This window comes from Pelodiscus sinensis, chromosome 15 (genome assembly GCF_049634645.1).
Source record: "Pelodiscus sinensis isolate JC-2024 chromosome 15, ASM4963464v1, whole genome shotgun sequence".
Classification (NCBI taxonomy): Eukaryota; Metazoa; Chordata; order Testudines; family Trionychidae; genus Pelodiscus; species Pelodiscus sinensis.
The window spans coordinates 16,011,383-16,030,841 of NC_134725.1; the positions used below are offsets into that span (position 1 = coordinate 16,011,383).

The 19,459-nt window shown below is 47.2% G+C and overlaps 2 protein-coding genes and 1 long non-coding RNA gene across 3 annotated transcripts in view; 2 read left to right on the forward strand and 1 right to left on the reverse strand.

Annotated features, from left to right (window-relative positions):
- LOC102458487 (tRNA (32-2'-O)-methyltransferase regulator THADA-like) overlaps positions 1-8,293 on the forward strand; it is a 54,920-nt gene extending 46,627 nt beyond the window's left edge. The window contains exons 29-31 of the mRNA XM_075898236.1: positions 3,247-3,513; positions 4,844-5,049; positions 7,332-8,293. Coding sequence (XP_075754351.1) covers positions 3,247-3,513; positions 4,844-5,049; positions 7,332-7,603 — 745 coding nt within the window. The 3' untranslated portion in view covers positions 7,604-8,293. The remainder of the gene's footprint in view (positions 1-3,246; positions 3,514-4,843; positions 5,050-7,331) is intronic.
- LOC142818480 (uncharacterized) lies at positions 7,427-9,799 on the reverse strand. Its single transcript, XR_012895968.1, has 3 exons — positions 9,670-9,799; positions 8,434-8,520; positions 7,427-7,560 (listed from the first exon to the last, which is right to left on the reverse strand). It is a non-coding gene; the product is annotated as an uncharacterized LOC142818480 (long non-coding RNA).
- Positions 9,800-10,806: 1,007 nt separating this feature from the next.
- The window catches only part of LOC102456426 (uncharacterized), a 61,636-nt gene continuing 52,983 nt past the window's right edge, over positions 10,807-19,459 (forward strand). Inside the window, exons 1-3 of the mRNA XM_075898241.1 lie at positions 10,807-10,927; positions 13,449-14,428; positions 16,992-17,822. Coding sequence (XP_075754356.1) covers positions 13,456-14,428; positions 16,992-17,200 — 1,182 coding nt within the window. The 5' untranslated portion in view covers positions 10,807-10,927; positions 13,449-13,455 and the 3' untranslated portion in view covers positions 17,201-17,822. The remainder of the gene's footprint in view (positions 10,928-13,448; positions 14,429-16,991; positions 17,823-19,459) is intronic.

A 19,459-nucleotide genomic window follows, 5' to 3' on the forward strand; every position in this document is an offset into this window, starting at 1 on the left:
CTCTCTAAACACTACTCCAATTCATCTGATGAAGTGGGTTTTACCCACAAAAGCTTATGCCCTAATAAGCCTGTTAGTCTCTAAGGTGCCACAGGAATCGTTGTTCATGGCCAGTTTATATCCATTTGATCTCGAGCCAACTTTGCCCTCAACTTAAATAGCTCTTCAACCTTCCTGCCAGTTACTGCTCATGTATGTGTACAGAGCACTATTTCCCCTCTCAGCATTCTTTCTGCTCGACTAAATAAGCCACGCACGTCCAATCCCCTCCGTTTCCTAGACCATCCTAGTAGCTCTTTTCTATAGCTTCTCTAGTTTGAAATACTCTTTCTTGAACAAGGATCACCTGAGATGCACACAGCATTGCAAATTAGGTCTTCCTAGTAGGGGCCATGTGTGAAGGGGTGGTCAAGGGGGAGCACGAGCCTTCCAAACACAGTGGGCAAAGGGAACAAGGAGACAGAACCTTTGGGGAGTCCAGGGATTAGCAGCAGAGCAACTGGTGAGGGGTGAGACAGCCCCCTCTGCAGGGCACAGAATGAGTACTGGAGGTCTGAACCACACTGTGCAGGCACCTGGACAGCGTCAGTCAGGGGAGAGGGTTTGGGAGAAGAAGTGAGGTGGGGATGGAGCAGGGGCAGAAAGAGGCAGGGAAAGGAAAGGGCTGGAGAAGAGGAATTGTTGTCCCAGACCTCCCCCCAAGCTGTGGTTCCGTGGGGAGGAGTCACATGGGGAAATAGTCGCATGGCCAGTGCCCAACCTGTGTCCCTCCTCCCAGTCATTCCTGCTTTCCAGTATCTTGTGCAATGACATTAATACTTCCTCTGTCTACTGGAAATGCCTGACACATCCTAGGATCAAATTTGCCTATTTCACAGTCAGATCACATTGGTGGCCCAGGATCACTCAGATCTCTCCCCTCCTCTGTCACTTCCAACTGATGAGTTATTATAGGACCCTAACCACATGACCTTACACTTTGTAGTATGAAATTTCATCCCATTTCTGTCATTCCCATCTTTAAAGACATCCAGATCTTCCTATATAATAGTCCAGTGCTCCTCTGTACTGATGATGTCTCCCAATCTTGTGTCATTGGCAGATGTCATTAGTACATGTCTGCTTGTTGTAACAAGGTCACTGATAAAAATATTGAATAAGATTGGTCCTAAGATCCATCCTTGGGGAACTCCAATAGTAACCTTCCTTCAGTCCAATAGTTCACCTTTCAGCACAACCCATTATTTTTTCTCCTTATCCTTATCCATCTTCTAGTTCTTGCATCAGCCCTATTGCCCCTAATTTAACTAATAATTTCCCATGTGGCACATGGTTTACTGAAGTCCAAGTATATTAGATGTACTACACCCCCTTATTAAAAAAACCAGTTATTTCTCAAAGAAACCTTGGGTAGTTTGGCATGATCTGTCTTTGGTAAACCCATGTTACGGTTTATCTTCACAAATTTAATTATTCTTTCAGTTTGCTTTAAAGCCTTCTGTACTCTTGAGGTCAGATCAACACTGTAACTGCCTGGTTCATTTCTGTCCCATATCTTAAATATAGGGATGTTAGACATTCTCCAGTTATATGGTATTGCTCCCAAATAGCCAGATTTATTAAAGTCCTTGCTACAACAAACCCATGTGCCAGTTCTTTCAATATTCTGGGATGGAAGTTCTCTTGTTGCCTTATTGGAGCATATTAAACTCTAAGTTTTTCTTCCATCTCAGGTATGGGAATGTCCATTTCTAGACACAAACATCCAGCAGTGATATGGCCTTTATGCATGTGTTCTATATTATCATTTATTTTTTGGTCTATGTCTTCCCATCCACATTGCATAGCAACCCAAAATCATCCATCCTTATTTTCCTTTTGTTTATATAATTAAAACTGCTCTTTTTATTTTTAATTTCCTGGCAAGAGCTAATTCAGCTTGACTTTGAGCAATGCTTGTTATCAGGGGCCACAAAAATTCAGGTTTTCTGGATGGTTATTGTCAATAATAATTTCTAGTACTGCCACAGCAGTTAGAATGCCAGCTGCTGGGACTAAAGGTTAATAACTTGTTCATTTAATAGCAGACTTGCCTTAGGAAAACCACTGTAAAGAATATTAAAGGGGACACTGCCAGGTTACAAATTGGATTTTAAAAACAAGATCTTGCTTATGTTGCTGCTGCTACTGCTGCTAATACCTGAATGCCTTGGTTCCCTTTCACTGGAGATACTGTTTATTTACTCTCTGCATTTCACTCCGTCTGGAAAATGAACATGAACTCGTTTGTTTCACTTTCTGATCCTCATGCAGGATAACACAACTCTGCAATATTCCAGTTGCAAACAAAACATAGGAATGTTTAAATTTAAATAAGACTTGTAGTTGGAGTTTAAATAAAAATATTGGAAATGTGTCCTTGATCTAAGGGTTTGTAAAACAATATTTTTATAAACCTAATATAAACATTGGGTCCAACTCTCTCCAACAATATTCTTGTAAAAATCCTCAAAATAATGTTGGATGGGTACTTTGCATTGATGCACTAATTGTGACATGGTTATGGGGTACTTGAGGATATTGTATGTTACTTTACGAAAGGGAGAAGAAAGAATCTTTGTTGCACATTTCCAGGCTGTGGCTAATTTCCATTTGACCACTCTGCGAGTGTAGTCCGTCTGGCTTCCATTTGTCAGCTTTGTCACTTGAAAGCAGGGGTGGGCAATAACATAGTGAGAGTTCGCCAGGGTTAGCCCTTGGCAGGCTACTGTGGCTATATTTACCTGCACGTCCATGGGTACCAGATCGCAGCTCCCGTTGGCCATTAATCACTATTCCCAGCCAAGGGGAGACTTGGGAAGTGGTGCAGACCAGGACCCTGCTTCCCACAGCTTCCATTGGCTGGAAACGGTAATTCACAGCCAATGGGAGCTGTGATTGCTTAGATCTGCGAGGAGGTAACCCTGGTGGGCTGGTTCCTGCTCATGGAATGGTATTTGCCAACACCTGCTTTAAAGAGTGAGTTCTTGAGGGCAGGGCCTTTTGTGTAGGTAACACCTGGCACTTTGCAAGCACTATCAGAAACAAGTCACGATGATGTTGACCCGCTAAGCATTTAAAGAAGTTTCCTGTTAATTACAACCTCGTTGTGTAGGATTACCCCATGGCAGTGTATTTAGACTACCTGGAAATGCTCTAGATAGCACCACACTACTAAAATGAAATCTGCTTTCTTTTTCCACTCAGTCTGATGGACATGGGTATTTACCTGCTACAAGATGAGGATCAGGAAGTACGGCGTGAAGCCTCTGTCTTTGCCAGCCTTGTTCAGCACATGTCAGGAGCCCAGCCTTGGGATAGTTGTGTTTTCATCCAGGGTAACAGAGGGCTGGTGTGCCTGCTGCATGTCCTGCTGGAAAAGTTCTGGGGCTGCCAAGAAACCTTTGAAGCTTTGCTACGGCACCTCCCCACCCTGGACGTCAGCAGCATCTTGACAGAACTGGAGGCCAACAAGTGAGCGGCTATAATTCTAAGTCGGAATTAAGGACACACATACACCTCCCTCCCCAAGAGCCACACACTAGAAACATTTCAGCTGTGGCCAGCAAGGGCACACGGCAGGCTTCCATTCCACTTTGTACTGGCCCAATATCTAGTGTTTGTTAGAGCAGTTGCTCTAACTTATATTGTCTGGCATTAGCCCCAAGGGGGCTGGGAGAAAAGCAGGGGACTGCTGTAGCATAGGTAGCTGCAAACACTGGAAATGGCTCCAGAGCCGCTACGATTGTTTCATGCCACAGGAGTATCTCAGTGCCTTAGAGAGATCTAGCCATGGCTGGTTCTGCCAGCAGTACATTGCAAAGCAGCCACAGTGCAGATTAGGTTTGGGAAACCTGCTTCAGGAACCAAGGTAAATCAGGAGAATTCTGATGCCTCCTAGAAGAGAGCCCAAGTCACTAACTTGGAAAGGGCCAGCTCAGACATGCAAGTCGTCATGCCAGCAAAGGGCAAGAAGGGGAATGCAATACCTCCTCAGAGGAGTGAAAAGAGCAAGTGCAGTTTGGTTTTGTCCATGCTCCTGGGGGGTGTTCCAGAACAAAAAGCCTTCCAGAAGACTTATAAGAGCAGATAAAAAACTAGGCCCTGCAAATAAATGGGTTGAAGAGTTTCTTTGTTTTGTTTTTTAAATAAAGTCCAGAATGCATGCAAGTGAGCCAGAAAATAGAAGGTGGGGCCTGCTGATTTCTATACCCAGCTCTGCCACAGACTCACTGTGTGACCTTGGGCAAGGCACTTAGTCCACCTCTGTGAAAATCCTGACCTAAATGTAAGCACCCACATCTCTATTCAGGCACCTGAAAAAGCGGCCTGATTTTTTCTTTTGAGGTAGTGAGCACCCATTGCTCCCTTTGCTCATCACCCCTCAAAAGCAGGGCACTTATGTGCCTTGCTTTGTTTAGGCACTCACTTTTGAAAATCATGGCTTTAACCTTCTACTTCTCCTTGTGCAGAGTGGAGATGATATGTCAGGCTGTACCAAGGAAGTTGGGTGGGTTTAAGCAGTTAATGGCAGTGCAGTGATGTAAAACTGTGCTCTATAGATGGGCAATATTATTATTGACAGCATCCCAAGGAACCTGGTCCTTTCAGTCTGCAAACACAAAAGATGTGAAATCCCCTCCTTTCTAGTCACAAGTACGAAAAGCCCTGTCTGCTCACATGACACCCATCACTGTAGCATCACAGCAGGTACCTACCGTGAAATTGTTTTGCGAGGGCAGGGATCAGATCGGCAAACCAGACAAAACATGGGGTTGATCATTTGACTTGGCTTCCCTTTCAGAGCTGTCAGTCTGTATAAAGAGGATGAACCCAATGTTTTTGCAGAGCCGGCTGTCTTATCGCAACTGCTGCTCCCTTTCCTCCTCCAGCTGCTAGACAGGGTATGTGCCTCCACCCAGATTTGTGAGTTCATTCAACGCTGGCTGAGAGCCACTGTGCCCAGCATCTTACACAGCCTACAGCACTGCAGGCACTGGTGGAGCCGAGGTATGTAGCTGCATTGACATTGCTTCTAATCCCTTACCATGATGGGCAGCCTTCAAAGCAAAGACAGGCTGGTGGCATACAGCATATGTGTTTGTAAAGCACAGATTTGTTTATATGTAGGACCTGCACTAATTGTCACTCTCTTTGGGTGTGTCTAGACTGGCAAGATTTTGCGCAAAAGCAGCTGCTTTTGTGCAAAAACTTGCCAGCTGTCTACACTAGCCGCTTGAATTTGTGCAAGAACACTGACTTGTAATGTATAAAATCAGTGCTTCTTGAGCAAATACTTTCCTGCTTCCGCTCGGGAAAAAGCCCTCTTGCGCAAGAATACTTGCTCAAGAGGGCCAGTGTAGACAGGAAAGAATTGTTTTGCGCAAAAAAGTCCCGATGGCTAAAATGGCGATTGGGGCTTTCTTGCGCAAAATTGCGTCTAGACTGGCCATGGATGCTTTTGCGCAAAAGCAAATCTTTTGCACAAAGGCATTTGCCAATCTAGACATGATTTTGCGGATATGCTTTTAATGGAAAAACTTTTCTGTTAAACATATTTCCGGAAAATCATGCCAGTCTAGACGCAGCCTTTTAAGTATGGGATGCTAGAATAATTGCTTTAAATAAACTAAAATAGAAGACACACAGGGGTACATTACCTCCTGCCATGTGTAACTTCAATGGTATGTTAAAGTTGGGGTTTAAAATCACTTCATTGTATTCTTTACCTTTTTTCAATTTTGTTCTCAGTCAGATTTATACAGTTCACTTGGGCTCCAGCCCACAATCCACATGCAGAGAAACCTGTTATATTCCCTCTCTCCCCAAAAGCAGCCTTCCTTCATATAGCATCAAGAGCGGGACAAGCAAAATGAAGAGTGCAGAAGGAAAAGCCAGGGAACAGCCACCACATTCCATAATGTTCCCTTTATGGGGTCTGAGCACCTAACAACCATAATGTGTGTTCTGTTTCTTTGCCAAATTTGCCACGCTGTTCAACCAGCTCCCCCTAGTGTACCACTTAAAGGTAGCTATAGGGAATAATTTCTGGACATGCTGGGTGCAGGTGAAAACAAGCAGAGGATTTATTGGTTCACACAGCTGGTGGAGTACCCATCAGGGGTTAGCCTGGTGAGCACTAACTTAACCAAAACATACATTAGATTATATAGGTAGCAGATGGATGGAGGAGAAGTGATTTGATAGGCCTAGCAGCGGAAGTGAGATATGCACATAAGCCAATGCTCTATGACAGTTACCCAATATCTCCACCCATTGCCAATTAAACATGTTATCACTAATACAGGTAGTTATTCCTAACAAGCTAAATAAGCCAACATAAACAAAGGCATGCTGATGGTCATTTTGTCGGCTGGAAATATAATGCGTCTCCTGCGGGGGTGGTATTGCCTTGGCGTAATCTTTGGGATCCAAGCTTATTTTCTAGGAACAAAGCAGACAATGAAAAACAATCCCGCGCGGTTGTTTGGTTGTTTGGTACCTGCCTTATCAAAGTGAAGCCCTTTTGGAATGTGGTTGCCAGGGGAACCAGGGTCACAGTAACTTTTGAACTGTATGTTTCCCAGGCTTGGCCTGATACTTTCAGATCTGAGTTTGTCAGTTCTCAGCAAGATACCATGGGCTACCTCAATTTACCCTACAGTTACACTGGAGAATAAGAAAGGGCTTGGAGATTTTGGATAACTGGAAATTATCCAAATAATTTCCTGAAATCCCTGTGATGTTACCTGCATGGTAAACTATTTGCCTGGGCAAGAGAAACTGCAATGTAATCTCCATACTAACTCTGTGATGCTGGGGAGGCCCTGGTTAGGTTCTGTGCAGCCAAGGTAAGCTGAGGCAAATGCCCAGTGGAGCAGCCCTGCACGAGATTAGATTGGATACTTGTTCTAAATGAAGAAGACTAAATAGTAAACAGAGAAGCTTAGTGCTGGCTTAAGCACAAGTCCTTGTCTCGGCCATGTATCGATAGGCCAAGTCAGCTGTTCTTGGAATTCACCTGTACCAGTGACAGAAAAAAGCCAGCAGCCCCTGATGTGTATTCTTGGCTCTGCACCTTTGTGCTGCTGCTGTGAGTGCACGTCAAGATTCCATTGAAGGTGGCGTTCGTTTTTCTTTCATACAGGGAAATGTGGCTTGTGGAGAAGATGGGACTTTGAGAATGGGAATAATTTTCCCTCTCATCTGTCTCTCTAAATTACTTTTGATGGCCACTGATACTCTCTACACCCTAATCCTATGAATACCTTTTTCTGCTCCCTCTATTTTAGATGCCATTGCACCTTTGCACATGAAAGCTCTCGGGTGTGCCAAGGTTCATGCTGCTGTCACAGTGCTGCTGGTGAAGGCTACACTTCTGGTCCACGTGCTGGATATTCTGGAAAAGACCCACACCAGTGCCTCAGAGATCCACTGCACTTCCCAGGAGCTGAGACATGAGCTTGTGCTGGTACAGGAACTGCTGGCCCAGCAGGGAATGGCCTCCACCTTCAGTGTAGACTATGGGATGACAGATACAGCGGCATCAGTAAGAATTGTCTGATCATCTCTGGTGGCAGAACTGTGTGGTACTGAGTTCTCATGAGCCCTGGGGCAAAGTGTGCTATTTTAGCAGTGCACATTTTTCTGAGACACCGCTGAATCTCTGCTCACCTTCTGATACCTCCTCTGCTGGGAGCCATCCAGAACTGTCAGGTTATTGATACAACTCAGTTGGCTCTCCATTCCCCAGCCAAGAAAGGGAACTAGTATGCAGGCCTACTATCTGAGATCCATGCCTCGCTACTTCTCAGGTTATCCTGGTTCCTCAGACTTTTTTTATCAACCACCCATTCTCTGTATCAAGCCAGGAGCTAACAGCTTCCAGTTCTTCATTCAGAGGGCAACGTTACAAATCAAATCACAACAAGCATAAAATACCACCGATGATGCTCTTAGCCCATATTTCTGCTCCTCTCTACATGAAATGCTTGGCTCCTTGGTAAGCCCAATACTCTCAGGTCAAGACAACCTTCCAGTAATAAAGAGTTGGATGTGTTGCTCTCCAAAGGACAAGAGAAAACGTGTCTTAAAGGACTCATCTCCAACTCTGATCCCCTTGCTCAGCAGATCTTATTTCACTGTTTTTTATCCATGTTTGTGGCTCCTGTTATAAGGAGCCCATAAACATGCTTTTGGCTGAATAAAGTGTGGCCCAGTTGGATTTTATCATTAATAAAGAACTCTAATTGGGTGTTGCTATTAGTCAGCGTTATAAAGCATGCGAGCATGTCTGTATTTTGTTTTATTCTGTTAACAAATTCCTTCTGGTTCCTTGAATATTAGTCTCAAAGCTCAACTATTAACTTCATTTAATCAAGCCTTACAGTTTACCTCTAGTCCAAATTGCTGCTGCAACAACATGCCTTTACCAAGAGTTTTCACCTTGTTCCTGATGAGCGTGTGTCACAGACATGACTTCTGTCCCAAGTACAGAAAGAATTAGGGATGTAAAATTCCGTTTAATTAATTAACTATAAAACATTGTTTTAACCAGTTAACTGATTAAATGGGAGCAGGTGGGGGCCACTCCAGCCCAAATGGGCTAGAGCACCCCTCCCCCAAAATACACACACTGCCTGTGGCATACTGGGATGAGATCTGCTTTGGCTGGGCTGGAGTACCCCCTGCCCACAGTAGGTCCCGCGGGGTTGCTCCATTCCTCACCAGTTAACCATAACTAGTAAACCACTCACATTCTAGAATGAACCCTTCACACTTCACTTTCCAGCTTAATCCAGTATGATTCAGTGAGAGGGTGAGGAATCAGCCCAGGAGCATGTATCGCATACACAAAGTTAAGGCTCACACACTTTTCCTTTCCTCTCCTCTTTGTGGGAACTAAAGTGAGTCCCAGGCTGACTCCTCAGCTGCGTCTAGACTGGCAAGTTTTTCCGCAAAAGCAGCCACTTTTGCGCAAAAACTTGCTAGCTGTCTACACTGGCCGCTTGATTTTGCGCAAAAGCACTGACGTTCTACTGTCTGAAATCAGTTTTTGCACAAATGCTTTGACGTTCCCGTTCAGGCCAAAGCCCTTTTCCGGGAATGTTTTTGCGCGAGAGGGCCAGTGTAGACAGCTAAAAACTGTTTTGCGCAAAAAAGCCCCGATGGCGAAAATGGTGATCGGGGCTTTCTTGTGCAAAACCGTGTCTAGATTGGCACGGATGCTTTTCCGCAAAAAGTGCTTTTGTGGAAAAGCGTCAGTGCCAATCTAGACGCTCTTTTCCACAAATGGCATTTGCAGAAAATCATGCCAGTCTAGACGTAGCCCTCTTGTTTATCACCTGTATTTCAATGAAACATGGCAGAAAAGTGCTATTCTCAAAATAGTTTGGAAATAGCATTTTTAAAGTTTGATATTCAAATTAGGAACTTGCTGTTTTAGTTTTTGGCCATGTCAAAGGAGGATTAAGACACCGGACTAGAAGGGACCTCTGTAGTAATCAAGTCCTGTCCCCTGCTATCACAGGTAACTCTATCACTTCACTTCTCAACTCCTTTAATTGTTTATACATGGTCCTGTGTGCCTACAATTCCATTCATAAAGTGCAACCCCAGTCACAAACTCACCAAAGCTCCAGCTCAGATGTGTGGAAACTTGTCTCATTGCCAGTTTATTCATGGCCGATTTATACGTATTTGTTCTTGGTGCAACACTGCCCTTTAGCTTCAATAGCTCTTTATTCCTCCTCATGTATTTATAGTGTGCAACCATATCCTCTCTGCCTTTGCTTTGCTGGCTAAACAAGCCAAGCTCTTTTAGTCTCCTGTCCTAAATTAGGCCCTCCATTCCCCTAATCCTCCTACTAGCCCTTCTTCAAACCTGCTCCATTTTGAATGTAGCTTTCCTGAACATAGGTAATCAGAATTGTGGAGTTTCAAGTGAAGTCTTTCCAGGGCTGGGGACAATGGCATTAATACATCCTGATCTCTCCTAGAAGTACTTCACTTGTTACACCCGACGATCACATTTTCCATTTTTATGCCTGCGCTACGCTACACTGACGACTCTCAGTCATCCTGTAATTGACCACTATGCCTAGTCTTTCTCCTCTGTCATTTCCAACTGATGTGTCCCCAGTTTATAGCAGAAAGGCTTATCCATCCCTAAGTGCAAAACCTCACACTGTACTACTAAATTTCATCCCACAGCTAGAACCCCAGTTCTCTAGGACGGGTGTGTCTTCCTGTACGATATTCTGAGTACCCTCTGCATTGACAGCACCCAGCTCTTGTCATCAGCAAAGTGCATCAGCACACGCTTCCCTGTGGTGCCAAAGTCATTCATGAAAATATGATCTGTGGGTCCCGGATCAATCTCTGTCAGGCCTGAGGACTTGCCCCCTACCCACTAGTCTCTGCTGCCTCACAGGCCATGGACTGGCATTTGCCTGGGTGCTGACAGCAGAGTTTCCTTTCTGTTCCCTGGTGCCTCCCCGCTCCTCTTCCCTCCCAGCTCATGCTGGGCTAAGTAAGGGCTGGCTCCACCACACACCAGCCTTGCCCCACAAAGGCGCTGTCCCTGGGGAGGGAGAGGAAAGTGGGAGGCCTCTGCTAAGGTTGCCAACTCTCCCGACCGGACGGACAGGACTCCGACTGTGACAATACCGTTCGGTCTGTCCGGTCCGGGAGAGGTGGCAACCCCCCCGGCCCTGCCCGCAGTGGAGCGGCGGCCCGGATCCCGCAGCGCCGGGCCCGCGCAAGCGACGCCCAGGCGGGGGCGTGGCCACGGCGGCCCCGGATACGTGGCAACACCCCGGCTTCCTGCCGAGCTAGGCCCGCCGCCGCCTCCCGCTTCCGGCCGCCGGCATGCGAGCGCCGCAGGCAGGTAGGTGCCGCCCCGCTCGCCGCCTGCCCTGCGCCCCGGCTCCAGAGGGGGCCGCTCGGCACCCGGCGGAACTCACCCCCGCTGGATTCCGCGCGCCAGAGAGCTCCGTGGGCAGCCAGCGGGGCCAGGGCTCGAGACCCTCCAGACCGTCAAAGGAGAGAAAAATATCAGGGAGCCAGCGCCGCGTGCTGCAGGGCGCAATTGGGCAGTGGAGGGGAGCTCCTGCGCCGCCTCCTGCAGCATCAGCGCTGGCCCCTGGCAGGAGATGGGATGCTGGGCTTGAGGGACCGTGCATCAGGAACTGCTCGGCTGTGTCGAGACTGCCATGATTTTCTGCAAATGCTTTTAACAGAAAAGTTTTCCGTTAAAAGCATTTGCGGAAAAGCGCGTCTCGATTGGCAAGGACGCTTTTCCGCAAAAGCACTTTTTGTGGAAAAGCGTCCGTGGCCAATCTAGACGCGCTTTTCCGCAAAAAAGCCCCGATCGCCATTTTCGCCATCGAGGCTTTTTTGTGCAAAACAAATCTCAGCTGTCTACACCGGCCCTTTTGCACAAAAACTTTGCGCAAAAGGGACTTTTGCCCGAACGGGAGCAGCATAGTATTTCCGCAAGAAGCACTGATTTCTTAAATGAGATCGTCAGTGTTCTTGCAGAAATTCAAGCAGCCAGTGTAGACTGCTGGCAAGTTTTTCCACAAAAGCAGCTGATTTTGCGAAAAAACTTGCCAATCTAGACACAGCCCTCGAGGCCTTCTGTCTTGCTGTCATGGGTGCACACGGTCCCTGCCCCAAGGAGCATACCCTACAAATCAGAACAATAGAGAGCTGCAGGCCTTACAGAACTGGCTGGATGCAACTTGTAATTCTCCAGCGCAGAACCCTACTTTTCAATATTAGGGAAGTAAAAGGTTAACTGGTTTCCCAGTAAGCATTAGTCTTACCAGCATGTTTTCCTTGTATCTGGTTAACCAGAGGGCCAGGCTGGAGCAGCAATCCCACCCACAGTACGGTCGGGCCGGAGGAGTAGCCTGGAACCTGGCTGCAGGACCCCTGCTTGGTCACGGGACCCTAGCTGCTCTGCACCTTAATTGCTTAAACAATTAAAATTATATTATTTAACCAGTTAACTTTTAAATGGGTATTTACAGTGGTCTGGCTTTCAGGGGCAGCTGATATCATTGTGAGCTATCCTTTCTTGATCTCAGCAGGCTGTAGTCCCTGTGGGCTGTATTCCCATGGGAAACAGTAGTGAAAGTCAGAAGTCCTGGGTTCTAGTCCTTGTCTTCTCTGTGACAGACCAATTGCTTCACCTTCCTTTGTCTCAGTTTCCTCCACTTAAGGTGTTAACTCTCCTTCATAAAACACTGTGAGATCCTATATGGTGAGTGCTTAACAATAGTAGTTCTAACAATAGGAAGGATTTTGTGCTGTAAGACACAGTTTCCTTATGGGCCTCACTGGATCAAGCTTCAGCATTGTCACTTTGGCATTAAACGCCAGTGGGGCTGCCGTCAGCTCAGTGGTATGCAGACCAGGTGCACTTCTCAGGCTGCTGCAGTTTTTTAGTGTGGCCCTTGATTAGGTAAAGTTCAGCCACCACGGATTGAGGCAAGCCGCTGGATCCGTGGCTAAGGCAGTCTCTTCATACAGTAATCTTTACATGCTTAAATCACCTGAACTTAAAAGTGCCAGAGGGTCCGATGGGTATTTAGGGTTGAAACTTCATGCTCAACCAATTGATTGCTTCCAGAAAACCCAGACTTGGAATATTGCAATAACTGTGGCAAGTCAGGATCAAGGTTCATTTTCAAAGTGAATCAGATGAGATGACTTATGATAGGACCCTACCAAATTTGCAGTCCATTGTTCTAAATTTCATAGTCTTGGCATTTTAAAAAATCTTGAATTTCACAGTTCCAGATATTTAAATCTTAAATCTCATGGTGGCGTAACAAAGCAGTAATATGTATTGTAAAAGGGCAAAATATATACATGTAGAGCCCTTCAGTCAGTGTTTCCTCAGAGTGGGGGGCCTAATCTAAAAGGGGAAGTTGCAAGACTTTTGTGTGTATGTTGGGGGAGGGCATCACCATCCTTGCTTCTGTGCTACTTCTAGTGGCAGCAGTGCTTTCAGAACTGGGTGCTGGGCCAGCTCTGAAGGCTGCACAGAAATAAGTGTGACAAAACCATCACCCTCCATACAAACAGATTGCAACCATCTTTTTGGTCAAACCCCTCCCCCCCCCCCCCCCCCCCGGTTTGAGAAAGAAACACTGTATTTTTGTATACTTTTACCCCATAGTACCCTATAGTATAGGGTAAAAGCACAAAGAAAGACCAGATTTCATGGTCTATGATACATTTTCCACCAATGTGAATTTTGGTCCTCTTCTCCCCACCTGGGCTCAGTAGGAGCCTCTTGTAGGTAGAGTAATCAGAGTATCTGGGAAGATATCCATGCAGTGCAGTTAAGCGGGATCGCATGGTAAATAGTGCCATAATGGTGACTAATTGAATCACAGGGGCAACATGACCACAGCCAAGCCAAAAAGACTCAAGTTTTCCGAGGAGGAGAAGTTCCTCATCCTTGAGGAATTCAGCCTACGGAAGGACATCCTGATCCCCAAGAGCGGGCGCTATAAGAACACAATGGATCGTCAACGAGCATGGGAAGAGATCACAGCTGCCGTCAACTCCCTCAGCCCACTCGTGCAGCGCACACCTGATGAGATCCGCAAGAAATGGCATAACATGGTCGTTGATGCCCGCAAGGAGCTGACCACAGTGAAACACCCCTTGCTGAGGCAGCGGCCTCAGGAGAGGCTCTTCCACAACATCTTTGCTCTCTTCAATAAGACAGGGCCAGAGTTGGCAGAGCCATTGCTCCCGGGCCCTGCTCTCAGAACAAAGCCATCTAGCAGCCTGGCTGGAACCACAGCACCAAACTGCACTGTGGAGAGGATCCGTGAAACTCCTTCGGATTTATTCTTTCACGGCCAGAATGACGGACTTCAGCGGAGCCAGGGCAACGAGCTGCTCTGCAAAACAGAGGTCCTTTTGGACCCGGACAGAGAAATGGAATCAGGGACTGGCACTCCAGGAGAGAGCCTCCTCCATGCACCAAGGGATCCACAGCCCAGTGAGGAATCTGACTGCAAAGAGGATTTGTGCTTGGGTGGATCTCAAGAGTGTATGGAAAAGAGACTGCTGGCCCCCAGCAAGGATCCAACACTGATCTGTGCTCCTGTAGCTGAGACACACCTTGTGCCAATTCACAGATCCATCTCACCGCTGAGCTATGGACCTGAAGGACCTGCCCCTGCCAGGACTCCAGTGCCTCTGAACTGCTCCCCAGACTTTGCATTGGCCTATAAGACTAAGTGCCCTTTGAGCCCTGTATTCGAATGGCCTTGCCTAGGCGTCATCTCAAGTCCAGTCACACACAGCAGCAGGACTGACAGCCCCAGCCCCGAAGGCATCCACACAGCACTGGATGATAATGGTGAGACAGGCCATGCAGTGCCAGGCTCCTCCTGCTCAGCAGAGTTCAATATTTTAATTTGTGTTTGAAAGGCAAAGGCTGTTAGTTACTGGCAGCAGCCTGGCAGAATGAGCCAAATCCTGCTTCCCATTACACCAGCCTCTCTGCAGATGCTACATGCAATTTAGCAGAGCTACTCTGGATACTTACCAGTATCACCAAGTTACAAGCAGGAGCCTTGCAAGCTCTGCCAGTGTCTCTCAGCCCTGACCAGTCACTGCCTTGCTCCTGTCTGGAGTACAGGTTTCCATCAGTGCCAGCCAGATCACAGGGTGGGTGGGAAGAGGCACCAGCCCCATTTCATGTGTGACCTGAGTAGGATTTGTATTTGGTTTCACCAAGGCAATAGAGCCGCCTATGGCACTCTTTTATGGAGAGCCATTAATATGCACCGCCCCTTCCTAAGCTGATCATTCTTACCACGGGAGGAGCATGCTGTTATCCAGGTACCATGTATAACACATTTTCAGATGCCCAGAATTTCCAAGAATGGACCTTCCCTAAGCTGGCTTTCCTCATAGCCCATTGCCAAGCAGTTTGGGCCAACTGGTCTTCCCTGAGAGTGGCTCTGAAGATGTATCTCTAGTTTGTCAGTGAGCATTTTTCTTATTACCACTGTTAAGTTGCTGCTACAGAAATACAGCCCTGTTCTCCCAGCTCCAGCTGTAGTAGTAAAGTGACCAATACTATTTTCATTCCAGTGCCCAGAGTTATAAACAACTTAGAACCATCTTGGTTCCTTATTGTTGTACCAAGAAAGAAAATGTGGATTGGCTGGAAAAGGTCAAATCCAGAGAGGTGGGACGCCTTGCTTTCAAGTTTTTAGGAGAGTGGACATCTAGTTTGCGGCAGAGGAGAAGTTCCCTGTGTCCATTTTCCGTGTTGTTGAACTACTCTCAAGTTCTGATCACATGTAGAATCATAGCGTTGATCTGTCTGGTATTCCTGCTCATCCTCCAATGAGTAATGCTTCACACCACTCTGCTGCCTGTGTGAGCATGTACCTTCCAGATGCCAGCGTGCAGTTGACATCGGTGTTGCAGTATCACTTGCTCCCTGAGCCCAGCTCTGCTTGCATTGAAGTTCTGTGCAGCCCATTTGGTATGCTAAATGGGCTGCGCGTAGAACTTCAGTACAAGTTGAAAAAGGTCTGACTCGAGCAGCGTTCACAACCTTTCCTGTTGCCCATGGCACTATGTTTACTGACAAGGGGCTACTCGTGAAAGGAGGGCTTCTCCCTTGTGCAAGGACAGTTGCAGATATCCCTTTGCCAGTAAAACAGCCCCACCCTCAGCCTTCTGTGTGCTCCCGCAGCTTGAAAGACCTGTCATCTGCTCTTGCCTCAGGGTTGCATTCTGTGTACACAAGCCTGCTGCTCTTCCCCAGGATCGCAAGGGAGGTTGTGCCATGGCCTGGCTCACTGGCAGCATTATGAGAAATTAGTTGTAAGTAGGGATGTAAGAGAATAGCCATTATAGCATGAGAATAGCATGAGCTTATTGGTTACCCAAACGGTTAACCAACACAGCTTCCAGTCCAGCTCCCAGAGAATCGGTGGCAGCAGCGTCGGGCAGCAGTCAGCTCTCTGGAAGCAGAGTGGCAGGAGGGAGCCGGTATTTGTTGGGAGCCAGCTTCAAAGTTGGCTCTCAGGAAGCTGGCTGCCATCCTGCGCTGCAGGTGAATGTAACCGTTTAACCAATGAAATTTTCAGCAGTTACATGGTTACCAACTTACCATTTAGCATCCCTAGTTGGAAGGTGCTGGTACAGCTTTAAATGCTTGTTTATAGCATAAGGCACCAGAGCTATTCCCTCCATAGGATGGTTTGGTCCGGCTATCCCAGGTCCTGCGCTTTGGGGGAGCTCCATGACAGCCGCTCCAGCGATCCTATGGATGGGACCCACAGGGCCCAGGGCAGCCTGTGTATTACCTGGGAGCCTGGTGTGGGGCTGCAGCGGGGGTAGGGGGGTGGGTGAGACCCCACACACACACTCACCGCTGTGGTGTAAAGCGGTGTGCTCCAGCCCAATCTACTCCTCTGAAGAAATGCAGCTCCAGGGAGCAGAGGAAGGAGTGCAATGGGGGCAGGAAGAGGTGGGGAGGTTGCTCCAGATCCCACATCCCCTAGGAACAGCCCTGTTGAGACTAAAGGCAATACTCCTATTTGATGGTTGTCATGACTAGTGCTTCTGGGACATCAGAACTACCACTATGTCTCATAGTGTGGGTGATGGGAGGTACATAGCAAGCAGGGGGGAGGGGGAGAGAGAGAGAGGTTGTATCAGAAAGGGCATCTCCATAGCACTGTTTTTAGTAGCCTGGATGAGCTTTCCTGAATGCAGGGCAGAACATTGTTAGGTCACTGGTCCTAGCAGAATTAGGGCATGACCCTCATTTTGAGGAGGTTGACTCCTGCTGTTAGTGATGGGTGGGAAATTGGTTTCTGGGGTGAACTTTGCATTGCTCTATCCTCTTGACTCTGTTTACTTTAACCATGTTGGGGGTTGCTGTTTGGTTTGTTCAGCAAGCACATCTGTGACGGACGATTCGCTGCCCAGCCAGAAGGGCTGTGTTGGGCCAACCAAAGAGCTTTGGGAGACGCACAGCCGGCTGCACACTGATATCCTGGAGCTGCAGAAAGAGACCTTGCAACTGCAGAAGGAAAAGATCCTGCTGGAGAAAGAGAAACTTCTACTGGAAATTGTCAAACTGCGGCGAGAACTGGATACATGACCATCCACCGGGGAATAACCTGCACTGCCGCCGTCGGTGGGGCTCAGAGCCCAGTTCACACCTGCTTGGCTCCACGTACCCTGTTCCCTGGGACTGCATGTACTTGAGTGAAAAAAACATTGCTTGCTCCTCAGAATGCGCAGGAGAGAACTAAGCCGAACAGCACAGCCGTGAATGGGAGAGGCTCTTTTTCCTGTGCTGGACCAGAGAATTCATTTCCCTGATGCTCTTTGAGTGAAATCTGCACCCAAGATATCGGGGGTAGGGAAGACCTGTTGTGACTTTGGTGGCATAGTACAAAACTTGCACAGGTTTGGGAGAATGAAGGGGCCTGTGTAGGGCCCCTCCCTTAGCCAGGTGCAGAGCAGTCCAGAGTCCAGGGAAGAGAGGCTGTACCTGCACATGGAACAGCAGCAAAGCATGTAATTCCACTATGTAGGCTTCCCTTGCTGTATTGCATGTTGCAGAGAAGACCAAACATATAGCAGCACCATTGCTTCCTTCCTCTCTCCCTTTCAGCCACTAAGCCACGAGCAGGAATTTAAACCAGTATTTTCTTTTTTTCCATGTTGACATAAACTTACTAAGTAGCGAAGCATCAGAGCAACCACTCCCTGTCCAGGTGAGTATCCAGCTCTGTACTATAGGGTAAGGAGCTATGGGACAAAGCCAAAGGGTCTTTTTTCAGGGCAAGCTCCTGATGAAGAGAGCAGGAGTTTTACCTGAGTAAGAACTTAGGATTTGACCTTTAATGATTAAGTATTAAGTTAAAATAAAAAAGTGAGCACAGCCAGACTCATTTCCCTGCTGGCACCGCCTGATTTTCTGTTCTCTTCTCTCCTTGTCAGAGGCAACATGAACCTGAGTACATAAAGGGGTCTGCTTGCTTTGACCTACCCTTCTGAGGATTGTGTGTCTCGTGCCAAAAATCTTAGGGGACACATCTAATCCTAGACACTTCCTCAGCTGGTCCACAGTTCAGGAACGGCCTTGTTTGTATCTGACTTTCTTAGCATTGATTTTAGTGCTTGGGAAAGTGCCTTGCTATTGTTGCTGGCTAAACCAGACAGGACCCCAACAGACACAACAAGCTTCCCACACACAACTCTGCTAAAGAATCTCTTTTGGCCCGGATCAGCCTTGCCAGATCAGTACCGATCCATCACTTCTGCTTATCCCCAAGCATCTGGTGGTTTTGTGATGTAAGCTAAAGCCCACCGAGAAGAAGGTCATAGTGATTAGACTAATCAGAGAAGGCCTCTTTTCAGCTGGAAACCAAGGCATCCCCAAGTGAAAGGCCATTGCTTTAGACCACTGCGAGCATCATCTTCCTGCATGACTATCTTCTCTCCAGCCCTCCCTTTGGTGGGGAGGAAGTGAGTCTCCTGGAGAACTCCTCCCTCCATGATACAGAACCATTCCCAGCTGATTTATTCTGAGGGCTGCCTGAGTCAAGACCTTAGAATTTGGCTGGAGGAGCAGTACACCCAGCATATTCCACCCTGAAACCAGAGAGGGAGCGAACTGAATGAATGTTGGCTGAATGAGCGCAGAGCAGCTTTGATGGGGGTTGCTCTGATGCAGTGCATTTTCAGTGCTGAGAATGCATAAGGTCCCACCTAATTTTCATTCTGCTTGGAAGCCCCATGACTCCTGTAGGAGTTTAGGTTTTTAGCAGGCTCAGCAACAGCTCTGACAAGCAGCTGTACCAGTAACTTGCATAAGGCCAAGTCAAACGTTTTCTTAAAAAAAAAAAACCAAAAAAACCACCTTGTGAAATTTTGTATGGGTACAGTCAGGTGCTTGCATGTCACAATATGAAACAAAAAAGCTGATGTGAGATCTGGGAGCCAGAATATGGTGACAGTGACAGATTGCAGCACAGTAGTTTATCTTGGAGGGGGGGAGGACACAGGTATAACAAGGGTACAGACTGGCTGTCTCCCTTGGGGGCATGAAGGTGTCCATAGGGAATGCAAGACATTTGAAAGTAACCTAATGTTTCAAGTGGGGTTTGGATTGGCACTTTCTGCCCACAGCAAATAACTCAGTTTGATGGGTAGTTGTTTGATTTCTCTTACCTGTGAATCCCCCTGAAACTATTACAGTGACAAGCAAAAACAGTATCCTAGGGTTCTGTATTTATTCCTGCACAAATTACTCCAACTCTTCACGGCCTGTCCTGCCACATTAACCTCAATCCTGCAGCCAAACTGGGCTCTTGCCTTCTGATGGGTCGTCATTAGCGATCCTGATGTA